This window comes from Rhea americana, unplaced genomic scaffold, assembly GCF_003343005.1.
Source record: "Rhea americana isolate MKP2758 unplaced genomic scaffold, rheAme1 scaffold_90, whole genome shotgun sequence".
NCBI classification, from domain to species: Eukaryota; Metazoa; Chordata; class Aves; order Rheiformes; family Rheidae; genus Rhea; species Rhea americana.
In genome coordinates this window covers 3,289,618-3,305,798 of record NW_028187089.1, presented here as the reverse complement: position 1 = coordinate 3,305,798, position 16,181 = coordinate 3,289,618, and the positions used below count along the sequence as shown (strand labels likewise).

At 48.4% G+C, this 16,181-nt stretch overlaps 1 protein-coding gene across 1 annotated transcript; it reads left to right on the top strand.

Moving 5' to 3' along the window:
* The first annotated feature begins 547 nt into the window (after positions 1 to 547).
* On the top strand, positions 548 to 16,114 carry ZDHHC9 (zDHHC palmitoyltransferase 9). Its single transcript, XM_085324261.1, has 9 exons — positions 548 to 714; positions 9,370 to 9,530; positions 10,145 to 10,303; positions 11,283 to 11,420; positions 11,568 to 11,616; positions 11,914 to 12,016; positions 12,311 to 12,414; positions 12,928 to 13,093; positions 13,859 to 16,114. The coding sequence occupies exons 1-9, from the start codon at positions 548 to 550 to the stop codon at positions 13,961 to 13,963; spliced, it is 1,152 nt and encodes a 383-aa protein (XP_085180387.1). The 3' UTR covers positions 13,964 to 16,114.
* The last annotated feature ends 67 nt before the right edge of the window (positions 16,115 to 16,181 follow it).

Sequence of the window (16,181 nt, the reverse complement as noted above, 5' to 3'; positions counted from 1 at the left end):
TGTCCGTGCCGGGGCGGGCAGGTTGGGGGCGCCGCGGAGTGACTTGGGGCGCGGCCAACGGGAAGGCGCGGAGCGGCGGGGCGGGGCGGAGCCTCGAGCGGGACGAGGCCAATAGCTGGCCGCGGCACTGCCCCCGTCGGCGGCGCGGGGCGTGGCGGCCCCTCCCGGCGCTCTGAGGGAGTGAGCGGCCCGCCCGGGCACCGCCGGCACCGGCTGACGGGTGGGGTCTGCCCCGCCCCGTTCCCGCCGCGGCCCCGGCTGTCTCGGCTTTGGGGCCCGCTGTGGCCGCGCCCCTGCGCCCCCGCCCCAGCCCCGGCGGCGGCGGCGTTTCCGCGGCGAAGCCCCTCTCCCGGGGCTCGGTGGGGCTTTCCACGGCGGCGGCGGCCGTGCGGCCGGTCCGCGGCGCCGCCGCTGCTGACCTGCTCGCTCCTTCCCTCCCCCGCAGCGGCGCGCCGAGCTGCGCCCCCGAGGATGCCGGGGGCGCAGACGGTGGAGGAGCAGCGCCTGGACGTGTGGCGGCTGCCGCGGCCCCTGTGACGGCCCAGCCATGTCGGTGATGGTGGCGAGGAAGAAGGTGGTTCGGAAATGGGAGAAGCTGCCGGGCAGGAACACCTTCTGCTGCGATGGCCGCATCATGATGGCCCGCCAGAAGGGCATCTTCTACCTGACGCTCTTCCTCATCCTCGGCACCTGCGCCCTCTTCTTTGCCTTTGAGTGAGTTCACTGTGGCCCCAGCCCTGCTTGGGAAGGAGTTACCAGGCCTGAGTAGCCAGATGTAGCCCAAGGCCAAGGAAGGGGCTTTGGTCTGGGTTTGTGGTTTACCTGGTGCAGTAATGGAGGATTGCATGGAGGGGGGGAATTTGGTGGGCCGTGACTCTCTGTGGTGGGTTCCATTTCTTGATGGTTAATGGATTGAAGTTTGAGGTTTTGGGAGAGGGTCGGCCCTTCTGGAGCTTTCCCCCCTTGCTGGCTCCTGAGGCTTCTTGGCCCACAGCGTGGCCCTGGTTCTTCATTGCTGCGGGTTGTGTTTCTGTGTCAGCTTGTCACGCTCTGGGAATCAGGGCTTGCAGCACCGTGTGTTGAGCATAGCTGGAGGTGGCAGTAATTGAGATGAACGCTCCTTGTCTGTGCTTGGAAGGGATGCTAGCGCATCACTGCTACAACTTAGGTCAATGTAAGCCTGGTCTGCTGGGGCATGGCCTGCATTCCTGCCTGTTTGCTTGCCCTGGCAACAGGGTGCGTGTAACTGTCAGGTCAGTCAGATCCGGAAGGTAACTCAGCTGAAGAATTAACACAACAAAAAAGCAATGAGCTCCCTTGTGTCGGGGGCTTAACTCTGATCCAACTTACCCTACAGCTGGTTGATAACTAGCTGTAGCAGAGAGCTGAGTTACAGTTGACCCTCTCTTGAGCTTAAGCCCTCAAGTTTGGAGAGGATCTGTCCCACTTCTGGATGAGCTCTGCAACCTGGGGAGCTGCAGCCAGAGTCTTTGCTGCTGCTGAAAGTGTAGGACCTTCCCCCTCCCCTCTCACTCTTCCATGTCCAGCCATGTGAGCCTGCCTCTTAAGTGAGCTGTGTTGGGTAACTGATCTGGCTGTAAACCAATCCTACTGAAAAATAAATGAAAATTAGCATGTCTTTGGCTAATAGTAGTAACACTGGGGTGAGGTATAGGGAGGGGGCAAGGCTGCCCRTTTAAGCATGAGGATGAGCTTGGATCAGTTTAAGCAATCATGAAACTTTCCTTCCTCTGCCTCTGTCAGCGTGTTTATGCCCTTCTTGGGGAGGTGATGTTCCTAAATGGTGTTGAGTAACACAAAGGCTGTGCATGCATCTTTAAGCCAGGAAAGCAATCTAGGCAGTACAAAGAAAGAAGAAACTGCTTGCTAGGTAAGCCTTGGTTATTCCTTCAGATATATAAAGCATTTGGAAAAACAGGACTATCTCTGCACTGGTCTGCCCTGATGCCAGCCTCCTAGACATCTTCCCCAGACCAGGGAACTTGTCTTGACTTCCTCTGGTTCAGYATTGCCCTCCCTAGCTCCTTCTGTTAGAGGGTACTGTTGACAGCCTTGGAAAGGTCTTTCTGGAACAGTCTGTAGAGACTTGCCACATCCATGCAGAAGTGAGGAAATGACTAACATCAGACCTTGGTCAGGTACAAGACTGGTTTTTCTGCTTAGTTACTGTGTGGCTTTGGAGACAAGTGTCATACAACTGTGATACAAGTATTTGGATTTCTTGTGTTTTAAAAGCCAAAGTGATCCCTGATTCAGTTGGAGTTCATAGATGAGAAATGTTACCACTGTTTCTCCCCCCCCCCCCCATCTGAAAAATGGGGGCTAAGACTTCCTGCCTTGCAGGAAGAATTAATAAGTGTAACCGCACCAGAAACATTTTTTGCAAGGAATAGTTGTTCTTTTTCTCTGTGGAGCTTGTCCTCAGCAGAAGAGTAAAGCAACTCTGCCTTGTTTACTCTTACCATCTGCCCTTCACAGGCCCTGTTGTGGCTATGTGTGAGGTAGAGCGAACCATGCTTGCGTTTTCTGTCCTAAGCTGTGTTGGTAGAGCTGGCAGTGTGATGGATTAGTTTGGCTGCAAGTGTAGCAGGTATGTGACTGGAAATTCTTAGAGATAGACCTCTTGCCTCTGCCGTGAGAGGCAGAGGCCTTTGAAGTGATTGCTCATGTTTTTGCTCTCAGGGAGGCATCCAGGACTTGCCTTCTGAGTAGAGCTGGAGGGTTGCTTTTGTGAGGGCTGTCTGCCAAAGTGAAGTTCTGCTGGGAGCAGAATCATTTGTGAATTTGACTTTGCTGAATGGTTTTGACTGGGAAGAATGGGAAAGTTTTTGGAAAAATCTGATATGCTCATTTTGATGCCTTTGAAGCAAAATGACAATATTTTCTGTTTGAAAGAGATGGTTTGGTTTTGAAATTGTTTGGAATTTTTGAATTTGGAACTCTGTGGCAGGGGTAAGAATGAAGTGTTACCTTTCCAACCGTAATCATGCCAAAACGTCTCTATTCCACCGTCCAAACTGAGAGGTCAATCAATATGACTTCTTGAGAGCCCCATTTACCTTTTATGTCTTCAGTGTGCATTGGAGTGGTTTGCAGAACAGTCTCAGTGTTGTTTTTTTTTTAATCTTTTGCCAAGTGTTTTATCCATTCTTTTCTACTTTTGGCAGATGCTTTGGTGTTTACATGGAAATTCAGTTTCCTCCTTAAAGTTAGTTCCACRGAGGAAGGATTCCGGTTGTTAGAATCTGGCTTTGGAAAGACAGAATGAGGTGGGTGGAGGAGTCTTTTTAACTCTTGTACGCTAACTGCAGGGATGCCAGTGTTTTGAATGCTTGTTTCATTCAGCTGAATCACTTGCGCAGTCACACCTTGTCTAAAAAGAGTTGGGGATGCCTGGAGTCAGAAAGTGTCTTGTTACACAATCTGAGCCAGTGCTGGTTTGATGCTTGTCCTCCAGGCTGCTCTGGTTTGGCTCTGATTACAAACATTGTTGCTGTAGAACCGGTGGTGACTGGCATTGTACGTCATGAGATAAGCAGCATTCCTTGCTGAAAGAGTCCTCCCCAGCCGTGAAATGACAATGTCTCTCTTTTGGCTGCTGCTGGTGGTATTTTTTTTTTCAAGTAGATTCAGTGCCATTGGCTGATCTGCTGCATCTCCAGTGAAGTGGTCTGAAGCCAACTCAGCCCTGCATGTGGGATTTTTTACGTTTTTATTCTCTAGCCCTTATAGCTATGACCTGGAATCGCATTCATGTTTTCATCTGGGAAGGAACAAGACCTGGACGATTGATTGCAGTTATCAGTAATGTACCTGAAGTTCCAGCTCCTCCCTTTAGATAAAGCAGAGGGCAATGTAGTTGTGCCAGCTTCTGAGGGAGTGATCTGCAATGACTGGAGTCCTCTGTCCAAGGGCATCTCTTTTACCACTGCCTCAGCAGAAAGCACCTTCCACTGTGTAAAGGCTGAAAATGGTCCCTGCAGTATCTGAGACCTATATTTAATCAGATCTGCTCTAAGACCATGATGTGTTGCATAATGCAAACAGGATATTAAACATAATTTTATTTTTGGACATTTAYTGGGGTATGTATGTTTTTGTGAGGACACTTAGTTATCTAACTATGCTTCTAGTATCTCAGCATAAAGAAAAATAGAAGTAAAACACTTGTGAGGTAGGTTTTGCAATTAGGGTGATTGGCTCTTTGACTTCTGGAGACTTCATCTTTGCAGTTTACTGGTGTGGCAGTACTGGTTCACCTTACGTCAAAGGCTTTTAGCTCTCCAGAATCTAAAGAAATGGATTTCTATTTTTGTCTTGAGCTTTTCAATATAAATTAAATACTCAACATTTGTAAATGTTACAGGCAAGGTAGAGCTTCCAATACCAGGCTCCTGAAATGCTACTGTTTGCTTTTCCAATAACCAAGTGTGCTTATCTCTATTCTTTTTGCTGTCTTAGCTATTAGAGATTAAAATTACTTTGTTTTCTGGTGAGTTGAAGTGCCTATTGACATTTTGTGTGTGTTAGTTTTCTGCTCCCTCCCCCCTTTTCCAGAACCCAGACCTCCAARGCTTTGCATTGATAATATGTACTTGATTAGGTTTGTGTCAAATGTTGTCAAAACTTGTACATAAATTAATAATTGCTTTTCAGTATTTTTACTTTCTTTGATAGAGGTGAACTCTGCATGCAGAGTTCAGTTCATTTGGCTTGCGGGAATGGACTTCTCTTTGTGAGAGTAACTGTTCCTAATTTTTTTTTGAATTGTCTGCCATTTGTCTAGTATGTGGCATCCTTTTCAAAAGAAAATCTTTGCTTCCTTTTCTTGTCAGCCTGTCCCTGTAAGTGCCCAAGTTTCTTCATCTTTTTATTGTCAGCTTGCCCATCTGAAACAAGAACTGGAGAGTGTTCTTCATTGCCGGGTGCACGTGTCTTTAAGGACTTCAGCCAGGAGAACCGCATTGATAGAACCAATCCTGTAGTGTGCACATCTGCTGTAACAGCACCATTTCCCACACAGATCTCAGAGTTCTGTCTCCTTGTTTGTGCAGAGATTTGAGTATAGCTGGGAAAAGAGCAATAACTTCCATGTAGCTTTTGTCTTCCATATAAAAKCTGTTGCTGTATTGGTTAGGTTGGGAATGCCTGGAGTGAGCTAGCAGTGAAACTGCACTTGAATTGAGTCTCTAGCAAGCATTTTCTGCATTGCTATTGATAGATGCAGACAGCTTCTCTAGACAACTCATGTTCTGCCTGAATACTGCTTTATAAGTGACCCCAAAAATGTAGCCTTATAGTGAACCAGTTGCCTAGATTTTTAGAAGACTGGTTTCCATGCTTACAGTAAATACATTAGCTGCTGGAAATCTTCCCAAGTCTGGGAGATGCAGACGACTCTTAAGTGCTCTGCAGTTTCTTTCTAATGAGTTGAACGCTTTGTAAAGATACTGCTTTGCTTTGTTATCATTCATGACAAATACACAGTTTGGTTGCACATTAGTTTAAGAAGGTAAATAGATGATTTGCAAATGAGATTTAAGTGAATCGTAGCACAGAGCTTGCACTAAACCCCGCAGGGACCTGACTGTGAGATGTGTTGCCTGATGAACGTGGCTTAAGTCCACTGTCATCGGGACTGGCATGTTTGTTTTTTCCCTTCCTCCGGATCTTTGCTTAATGTGCTGATTGCAATGAACCTTCTGAAGTGTTCTCAAAATAATCAATCATTGCACCATAAACTTGTAGCATCTTCCCATCTGTTGCTGCTCGCTGCTTTTTTTTTCCCTCCAATCTTTTTTTTTCCCTGTGCTAATGATTTCTTTGTGTGAGCCTCTCTCAAACTACCCCTTCTGTGATATGTTGCAATAATGGCACGTTATCCAATATTAGATGACAAGACGCTCAAGAACGTACATGTTTTGATGGGTGGGGGCTGGGGAGCATGTATCGTTACATCACAACAGTAGGTCTCTGTTGATTCTTAGTTTTCCCAAACAAAAGACCTTTAAAATGCCTGTTACTTACTAATGTAAATGAATTGCTGAGCCTAATCATGCTGTCGACTAGGCTTAGAATGAATACTCTCTGGGCTAGTAAGTGCCGCGTCAAAACCTTGCATGGTGGCGTGATCTGTTGCTTAGCCGTTCAGAAAGGCGCTTGGCTTGCTTTGCTGTGGAAGATGCAGTGGGCATATTTACTGAAAGATACCTTTTTAAAAACTGGCTCTGGCATGCCAGTGCTTGTTTCTAGTACAAGGAAGGGTGGGGAGGCACGTGGTGGGCTAAGCGTTGAGTCTCAGGATGCAGCTCCAACAGTTTCAGTGTTGCGGGTGGTTTGTCTAGCTCTAAAAATCTTTGACCTTGTCTCCAGATTGTATTAGGGCAGGGTGATACAGAAATGCTATTAGCACTGTCACCTGAGAAAGCAGAAGGCATCTGCTCGGCCCCTGCTGTGCCAGGGTGCATTTGAGTTACGGAGTTCGAGTATCCAGCACAGCGCCTGGATGTTTGCTCTGTACCGGAGAGACAATGACAGGAGAATAACGGCTCAGCTGAAGAGAGATCCCATGCACTTCACTGAATGGCTGTCCGAGGAGCTGATTAACGTTAATACTGCAGGCTACGAGCTTCTAGATATCCCTTCGCCATCAGATAGGATGACAGCGCTATTGTCTTCTGGGGTTTTGTCCCCGTTCTCCCACCTACCCAACTCTGGATAGACTTGCAATCTGTCTGCGTTGGCTACTCTTTCCTTCTGCATCAGGGGCCTAATATGTCCTGTGCTTGTGTCACACTGGGAGCAAAAGGAAAGGGCTTAAATACAGACTGTTTTTCCTGCTGTGGAGGTAGTGTGCAGATCTACCATCTCTTGAAATTGCGGCCTTCTTCCCATTCTACTTTGCAATGTGGTAACATTAATCTTGGGGCTGCTCCCGCAGTACCACAGTGACAGTAGGACTTGCTGCATCCCCCGAGGGCAGGTTTTCTTACCAAGATGCATAGGAAATGGTCAGCAGTGCTTGAGTAACATCCCATGCCTGTGCTTGTAAGGAGACTGAGCAGGGAACGCACAGGTCGCTGCAAGGACTAATCCTGCTTATTCCTGAGTACTGTTGTGTACAGCTTCCAGGTCTGTGCCTGGGGGAGTACATCCAGCACAAATCATGTGCTTGCAGGTAATAAATCTCTTTTTCCACGGTACACTTAAACTTATGAAGATATTGTTATATATTTGAGACTAAAAGCTCTGGCACAATTTCAGCTTGAGTTTAACACCGTTTTAACAGCATGCATCCATTCTTTAAGCTCATAATATGTCCTATATTCCTTCCCAACAGTGGATCCGAGTTACTGTTTAATTGGTGATGGACGTGCAGCTCACTTTCTAAACTTTGTCCTTGTCCAGGGAAGCCAAAGTAATCTTCGGCTATGTTAAGACAGTAAGTGCAGCCCTTTGACTGCTCAGTGTAGCTTTTCAGATGTCATGAGCGCTTTGCATGTGGACAACTTTAAAGGTTGTGTTGTTTTAAGTAATCACAGAGTTTGTAGTGTCTAAAATTAACCATACTGGTTTGGAGGACAGGCTCTGTGCAGTGCTGTAGACACTTCTTGCAGCTGTGGTTAGAATATACGGTAGTGTAGCTCTTGGCTCAGAGTGTGTGTGTTTGGTTTCTGAACCTCACTGCATAAAGCGGACAGTCACTGAAATCAAGCAACAGCAAATTAAAATCTGATGAGCCTTCCTGCACTGAATGATGAGTTTGCAGAATTTTTTTTTGCTGCAAAAGAGCCTGTTGGAGCTAAAAACTTCATAGCATTCAGGGAAGCTATGAGTAAGAAGACTATCCAAAATTGAATAATTAATCCTCCAAATGGCATGAAAATCCCCTTGATGAGGATGACAAATTCACTGGAGAAGAGAATTCCAAGCGATTTATCAAAATAGCCTTAAACTTTCTTGGAGAGCAATTGGATGCTGGTGAATGGGAACAGGAATCTGGATTGGATCCACCTCTGCGAGGTCAGGTATTGCTCTGACATCTACGTACCCAACTTCAGTGGCAGGAAGCTGAAGATACAAGGCTTGCAAGGAAAGATGAAATTTCATACGAATGTTAGGTTTTTGGGTTGAACTTTTCCCAATGTAAACTGTTTTCTGAGGGAACCAGATTAAAATCTGTTTATTCAGCCCAGTGCCACTCTAAAGCATGACTTTTGTATGGGCCTTCTGTATGGCCTATCTTGCAGTGCCTTTAAAGGTGCACTTGTTGGGAGGAGGAGTCTAGAAGTGACGTGAGACATAGTAAGATTACTCTCCTTGCTCTCTTTGCACTGTCTCAATCAAGGAGATTAGCAACATAGATTTCTTTTTAGGCCTCTCCATATTTAAAAGCAAACAGGCCATGTACTGTTAGTGTTGTTGAGCCAAGTTAATTTGCTCGCGCCATGCTTTCTGCTGGAAAAGCCTTGTCTGTGCTGGTGTCTTGTACTGCTGTGACTAAGTAAATGCCCTGATTCTAGCGCAGGTTTTCTGGTTGAAGACTGACTCCTCATGATGTTTGTGGAGATTACCCTTCTAGAGAGGGCAGTACAAGATAAGGATGAGCCTTGGAGGGTCTAGGTAGATATTACACATGTATGTGATTAAGGCCTTTACTCATCTGTTTCCTGGTTCTTGCTTTTCCTTTCTTAAACCGATGTTATCTTGGAGCAGGCTTGGAAAGATGCTTTTTGCTTTATTTGGAGCTTTCAGATCCCTTGTCTCAGAAGAGTAGAAGAGGCCAGATGTTCTGTTGTGCGAGAACATTGCACTTCTGAGTTAAGGTGCACATCTGTGAGAAGTACAGGATGTAGTTAATCCTTGGAGTTCATGTGATAGCAGAAGCTGTCTTTTTAGGAAACAGAGGTTTCCACTTCTATACTGTTCCATGCCTTTTGGCTCGAGTGGTGGACACTTCTGCTGTTTGATCTGTTTCTTGGCTGCTAGCTGCAATGTGGGTCCTCTAAGTGAGCTACTGCGAGCCCAGCCTTTGAGCTCGCAGGTTGCATGTTTGTTTGTCATTCATCATTCTGAATAGAATGGAACTGGAAACAACATTAAATGCTGAGATATGTACTGTATTCTAGATGGTTAAAAACAGTACTTCTGATCATAGCTGGCTGTTACAGCTGCCCCAGAGATGGTATTCTGTGGTGGCTTGAGTCAGAAGGAACTGCTGAACATTTCTCTAGCTATAATGAGTACGCAGAAAGGTCTGGACTCGGGTGTCTTGCCAGGTTTTTAGGCCCTGGTCTCATATGGGCCTTGCTTTGGTCTGATTCATCACCTCCTGGCATTTCCCTGCAGGTGTCGGTACCTGGCAGTTCAACTATCTCCAGCCATCCCTGTGTTTGCAGCAATTCTCTTCCTATTTGCCATGGCCACGCTCCTGCGAACAAGCTTCAGTGATCCTGGGGTGATCCCAAGAGCCCTGCCTGATGAAGCAGCCTTCATCGAAATGGAGATTGGTGAGTGCTGAGGCTGTAGTCAGTTGAACTGATGATAGCTGGACTAGCCTGTGTGTTTCTGGCATACATATGGGCTGGATTCGGTGCAGAGCCTTTCTTCCCTGCTGGCCCTCCGCAACTGGGAATTGCCTCAAATCTTGCCACCTGCTGGCTATTTCTGCTTGTCTGAGTCTCAGAAGAATGGTATAGTGTACCTGCTTCCCTTCTCCAAACTGCGGCCTTCTCACAAACTATGCTTTTTCTCTTGCAGCTCTGTACAGACAAACACACCAGTTTGCTGTTGGGAAGGGGTGCAGGAAACTTGTTGTGAGTCACTTGATCTTTCAGGTGGAGAGGAAGTTTGGATGCGTGTCTCAGCAATGATTTTTCTCCTTGTCTTTTCACTTGGCAAAGTTCTGGCATCTCTTTGCCTGGCTCCGAACTCCCAGATTGGCTGGGAGCTGTGCAAGGAGAGCTGCAGCTGCTGGCTCTAGACACAGCAGGTTTTGATCCTGCTAGTAGAGTAAGCAGGGAGGAAAGTTTTTTTTTTTTTTTTTTTTTTTCTTTTTTTTTTTTTTCCTAGGCCTGTTCTGTTATAACAGCAAGTCTGATACCTGCTTGGTTTTTGCTCTTAGAGGCCACCAATGGGACTGTGCCACAGGGTCAGCGCCCACCCCCACGGATTAAAAACTTCCAGATCAACAACCAGATAGTGAAGCTGAAGTATTGTTACACGTGTAAGATCTTCCGTCCACCCCGTGCCTCTCACTGCAGCATCTGCGACAACTGTGTGGGTGAGTAGAAGAGGCCATGCCTGCTCCATCATGTGTGTGTTACATGAGAGCGTCTGAAACAGAATGGATGAAGATCTGGACCCGGTCTCTCTCCATACCTAGTCTCTGCTGTGCCCACTTCCAGCAGCAATAGRGGGAAGCATGGGACAGTGTTGCATGGACAGATGAGGACAAACTGCTTCATCTTAAGCTCAAGGAGCTAGAGATTTGCACAGAACTTCAAGCCAGATGGTTCATCTTTGCCAGTACTGCTTTGACAATATTTAGTCTAATATAAGTCTAACTTATTTATATAAATGAACAATCCATTTCTGAACTTTACTGAATTTCTGGCCTTACTGGGCTAGAAGGTTTTGCTGGAGAGTTGCATGTTATTTGAAAACAGCTCCTTGTTTCAGCTTGGAACCGATCACTTGGTGATTTTGCTGTTTCACAGAGTGCTTCTTTTTTGTTTCTCCTGCTGCATAGCAGAAGTTCTCTTTTGCATTCCTAATTAGTTCATATTTAACATCCCTTCTTGAGGAAGAAATCCTATTATTTTTTGATCCCTGTCTTCCTGTGCAGGTTACCATCCCTTTGAGTGCTTATGCAGCTCACTGAGCCCTCCTCTAATTATTCTAGAGGAGTAGAACAGCACACGGGTTAGGTAAGAACTTCTGAAACCCTAGACTTTCATCTAACCTGTATGCTGCTTGAGCTGAAGTCTTACCTCAGGTCTCTGAGAGAAGATGTGCATGCGGCCGATTCCTTAGATTTTATTGTAAGGTGTAAACTCACTCATCAGTAAAATAGTTTTGCAGTCTCTTACCTGGCCTCCCCTTTTACTTCTAGTAGGGTGTTCTCAGCTGGCAGAGGGCTGTATTTGATGTCTGAGGGAGTCCTGCTTAGCCTTGTAAATTTTTGAGTCTTGGGTGCAGGAATAGGTGTTTGTAGGCAAGACCACACCAGAGCAGCACTGATCTCATTTTTGCTTTCACAGAGCGCTTCGATCATCACTGTCCCTGGGTGGGCAACTGCGTGGGGAAGAGGAACTACCGCTATTTCTACCTCTTCATCCTCTCGCTCTCACTCCTCACCATCTACATCTTCACCTTCAACATAGTCTATGTGGCACTGAGTGAGTCTGGCTGCAGAGAGGTAGCTGTCTGGGCTGGTTAAGGGTGAGGGAGGATGTTGCAGACCCAGAAGGTGATGGAATGGGAGAGGGAACTGGATTCAGCATGATGTCCCAGAGACTAAATGCCTCTTTCTTTTGTTTCATCAGAATCTCTGAAGATTGGGTTCCTGAACACATTGAAGGAAACCCCAGGGACATATCCTTCCACAGCACAGGAGAGTTGGCTTTTCCAAAGCCTGGGGAAGTGTGAGCTGTGTTACGGAGGAACTGGAGACTTTATGCCCAGGTTTCCCGAAGGAGTCTCTCAGGGCATTTTCTCCTTTGTTTACAAAGCAAGGAACAGCTTTTTGGCTATTGGGGAGTGGGTAGAGCAGAAAGTAATGACTAGGCAAAGGACAAGAGAAGGAGGCTAGTGTGCTTGGGTGCAGGGGCACAGCTGGAGTAGGAGTTGGTGTCATCCCAGGCTGTTCCCAGACCTTAACTGTGTTCTCACTGTCCTGGAGGTGCTCATCTGTTTCTTCACCCTGTGGTCAGTGGTGGGGTTAACTGGGTTCCACACCTTCCTGGTGGCACTGAACCAGACAACCAATGAAGACGTAAGTGGTCTTTCTGTTCCTCTGAGCAGTCTCTGTTTCTCTTCAGTTCCTCCATGTGTCACAGCTTTGTCCAGCCTGCTGAAATGTTCTGCTCGTGCTGGGGCAGGGGGTGGCTCTCAATGGAGCAGTGGCTTAGAGAAGCAGCATTGTTGCCCCTGCAGGGCGGATTTTGCTAAGGCAAGCAGCCCTGCCCTCCTTTGCTTGTGTGTGGGCAAGGCACAAGGGCTCTTGAACTCACCTGGTGATAGGGGTGGTTTGTTCTGCAGCTCTGAGCTTGTGCCCTGTACATTGCAGATTAAGGGGTCATGGACTGGGAAGAACCGTGTGCAGAATCCCTACAGCCATGGCAACATTGTGAAGAACTGTTGTGAGGTTCTGTGTGGGCCTCTACCCCCCAGGTAAGCTCTGAAAGGGCAGGCTTGCTCTTCCTCCAGAGCAGGACTCAGAGGAAGTTTGGGTAAAATACCTGGCTCCCTTTTGCCAGCTCTGTGTTGAGGGCATCTAGAGGCTGGTTGAGACGCAGCCAGCTCATCTAGGGAGGAAGATGTTATGTTGCCTTCCTTGTATGTCTCCAGTGACTCAAGCTTGTAATGTGTTCCCCAACCCCATGTGCTTGGGAAGCAGTTAGAGCAGCTACTTTGCTTCCTTGGGGTAGAGTAGGGAGAAGAGACTGCTCCTGGGTGGCTCATTTTGGTGGTGCACATGGTCTCCAAACAGGGCTGCTCCCTGGGGTACTTGATTTTCACAGGAGAAACCTTGATGCTACAGAACCAAGATTAGGCTGTGCACAGCCTGTCCTGGGTGGGAGAACTGCTTCTCTTAACAGTTGTCTTCTGCCAGCACTTGTCCTACTAGGAGGAGAAGTTGGCTTTGGGTGAGGCACTGGTCTGACTGTGATACTGTTCTTGCAGTGTCTTAGATAGACGGGGCATTTTGCAGCAAGAGGAAAGCACGGCTCAGGAGGTGTGCACACAGCGGCCTGGTGCTCAGGAGTCCACTGTTGCTCAGGGCCCATGTGGGCAGCCAGAAGAGAGCAGTACTCAGCAGAATGATGGCAGCCTTCCTCATCCGAGTGCTGTGAGTGATTTCCTCTGCATAGGGTGTGACTGGGACAGGCTTACTTGAAGAGAAAGCTGAGATCATGACATAACAGGAGCAAAGTGACATTTGGGGATTTGCTGAGATGCTGCTGGCAAAGACTTGTGGTCTGGCCCTGGAAAAAAGCATCCCTCTGGAACTGACTGGGAGGGTGCTTGAGCTCCTCTTGGTTCCTATCCCGAGGTTGACCTCTAAGGAATGAGCTGGTGCCCTTGGAGGCCAAGAGCAAAGGAGTTGGGGAGGGATGGGAAACTGCAGGTGTCTTATTTTGGCACTGAGTGGAAGCCAAAGGAGCCCTACTGGGACAGACCTTGACAGATTGGGGAATCTCCATTGGAGATTCGGTCTTGAGCAGCCTTCTCTAACTTTGAAAGCAGCTCTTCTTTCAGGATGTGGTTGGATAAGAGCCTCTCAGAGGGCCCTTTTCTCCTAAATCACTCTGTGAATGTGTTGAGAAGGGACTAGGTCTTCCCCTGCTTGAGCAGGAGCAGTCTGTTCCTGTGGTGGAAACAGTCCAGGCAGCTGGCTGGAACAGTCCTATAGCTGCCTGTCTTTCACATCTTTATGAAGCTGATGTTTTGCTTGTTTGCTCAACCCCTGTTCTTTCCCTCTGCATAGTTTGGACCTCAGCCCACTGAGGCTGGAGGTAGTGGCTGCAGTGCAGCTGGGCCATGCGTCTGTGTGGAGAAACAGATGCCCTGTCTTGGGGCATACTCATCTGAGTTTTTACTCTTTTCTCTCCAGGTCCCTGTGCCATCCCTGAGCAATACTGAGATGCCAGAGGAGAAGCAACCGCCGGCTGGGGAGCTCCCGATCCCATCCCAGGACACTGGGCAAGCAGAGCACTAGCCTCTGTTTGAACGGGAGAACTTTCTTGTTTTGTCTAATCAAAGCTGGAAGTGATTGAGGAGAGGAGGAGATGGGCTGGATGGCAGGCAAGCGATTCCTCATGGCCATTTTGCTTTAGTCTTTATTCACCTTGATTCGCAGGCGGTGCTGGCTGGCACTGGGCCTGCACGGTGTCAAAGGATAAGAAGTGTGAGTAGCCCATGTTGATCATTAAGGGGCGCTCACCACCACTGAAGCTGGTCTGCCTGCAAGTCGAGGCAGGACCTCTTGCTCTGCAGGTTGTCCTCAGTGCTAAAAGCCAGCTCGGTGGCCTGGTCTGTCCCTCCGTCTGGCCCCAACTCTGACCAGATGACGTGGCCGAGCAGCTTGGAAGTGACAGCGGGGTTGGCCTGCTCCCTGCTGCTGAGGAATCCTGATGGAAAGGGGAAAGCAATTACGGCAGTAATGTCCTCTCTTCCCTCCTCCCTCCTTCCTCTAATTTGTGGCATTGTTTTATTGGTTAACGTGGCAGGGGTTGTCAGGAGACATTTTGGTGCCAAAAGGGGCCAAAACGACTGGGAAGGTGTTCTGCTGACAACACTTTTTAAAGTAGCTTCCTTCCCATACTCCCTCTTTTAATGTGACTTAACAGGTGTGAGAGCAGTCATGGCGTGGGCCCTCACTCCCAGCTCTTCTCTGGGGCTTATGTGTAATTGGGGGCTCAGGGTAAGGAGGGGGGCAGCTTACCTTTCTACTGCTTGACTCCACCCCATGCCTGTCACAGGACGGTTGTGTGAGGGCTATGTTGAGCAGAAGGAGAGGGTCTGCCTGTGCCCTGGTTCTCTCACCAGGGCCAGGACAGAATGTGTTGCCAGACACACACTCCAAACACAGGTGCTCCCTCCTCCTTTCCTGCAAGGTTGTGGCATACCAATCACCCTTTACCATCACCAATCACCTCTGTAGAATCTCAACCCTGATTCCTACCTCCCCTCCTCTCTCCACCCATTTCTCAGCCATCCTTGACTAGCTTTCAGGGTCCTGAATCCTCTCTAGGTCTTGCCAATTCTTATGGGACTAGCTGTTTGATGTCAGCCATCTGCACCTTCCCAGAAGAGAAGGGAGTTTCTGGGGCCAAGCAATGGTAGGAAACCTCTCCCTTGTGGCAGGGGTCCCCTTCCATTGAACTGTTCCCAGTCTTGGGCCTATTGATGCCTCTGGTGGCTGGGCTGGGATGACTTTGTGTCTGAGAAGCAAAGCTCTTCCCCACAATGGTTAGAGGTGGAAGAAAGACCATTTTTTTTTTGCGCTGGCATTCTCCATTCCCTGCCTTGTGGTACCAGTGCTTCTGTGTCCCTGCAGACATGAAGAAAGTGGGTGACAGACAGCAGTTGTTGCAGGAGGGCCCTGTCAGAGCAGTCCTGCTTGTTTCTCTATGATGCTTCTGTCTCCATCCTAGGAGACTTCAAAGGAGTTCTTCCTCCCTCCCTGGCCTCACACTTTAAATCACTTTATCCTTCACCCACTGTATGGAAAGAGGAGGAGGAGCATGGTCCCTCTGGCATCCTATGTTCCTCAGTCTTCTTTCCTAGCTCCTTGTAGAGTTGACCTGCGCCTTGCTGAGCAGTGGGTAAAATGGTGTTAATGTGGTGACTGGTAATGCCGTCTCTCCCTGTCCTGCCTACAGGAGCTCTGTAGGCTCTTTGGTGAGAGAGCAGAGCTGCTGCCCTGGGATTGGCCAGTTAATTCCCACCTGGCTTGGCCCTACTTCTGGCCTGAGCTGTTCCCTCCAGGCTTTTAAACTGTGAAGGAACTGCTGCTGTCCCACCTTGAGCGGGGCCAGAACTGCTCCACTTTGCAGCGATTGTCGTCCTTCAGCTGAATGGTCAGACTGTCCTGTCCCTTCTGGCAAAGCACAAGCTGGGTTTGGGGTCCTGGGGATAGCACCAGCTCTTGCTGTGTGCTGTGGGGTGCTGTGCCCTGTCATGGTGTGTGCGCCTCCGTGCTGGGCTCTGGGGTAGGAGCCCCCCTCCGCCTCTCACATCTGCCCTGACACGCTATTGACCAAATCTCAAACTTGTTGCGAAAAAGTGTATTTTTTGGTTTTACTAATCTATTTTCTAATGCAATGTGTTGAGTGCTGCCTGCTGGGGCAGTTGCAGATGCTGCCTGCACCTGTAGTTCCTGTCTGCTCTGTTCAGGTTCTCTGTGAAGGAAGTTTGGCGGGGGGGAGGGAGGG

Bases quoted from the DNA above. Each gene is read 5' to 3' on its own strand.
- ZDHHC9 (XM_085324261.1), top strand. From the start codon at position 548: ATGTCGGTGATGGTGGCGAGGAAGAAGGTGGTTCGGAAATGGGAGAAG. The intron at 9,531-10,144 runs GTGAGTGCTGAG...TTTTGCTCTTAG, and splicing joins CTTCATCGAAATGGAGATTG to AGGCCACCAATGGGACTGTG. The intron at 11,617-11,913 runs ATATCCTTCCAC...CTGTGTTCTCAC, and splicing joins TTGAAGGAAACCCCAGGGAC to TGTCCTGGAGGTGCTCATCT.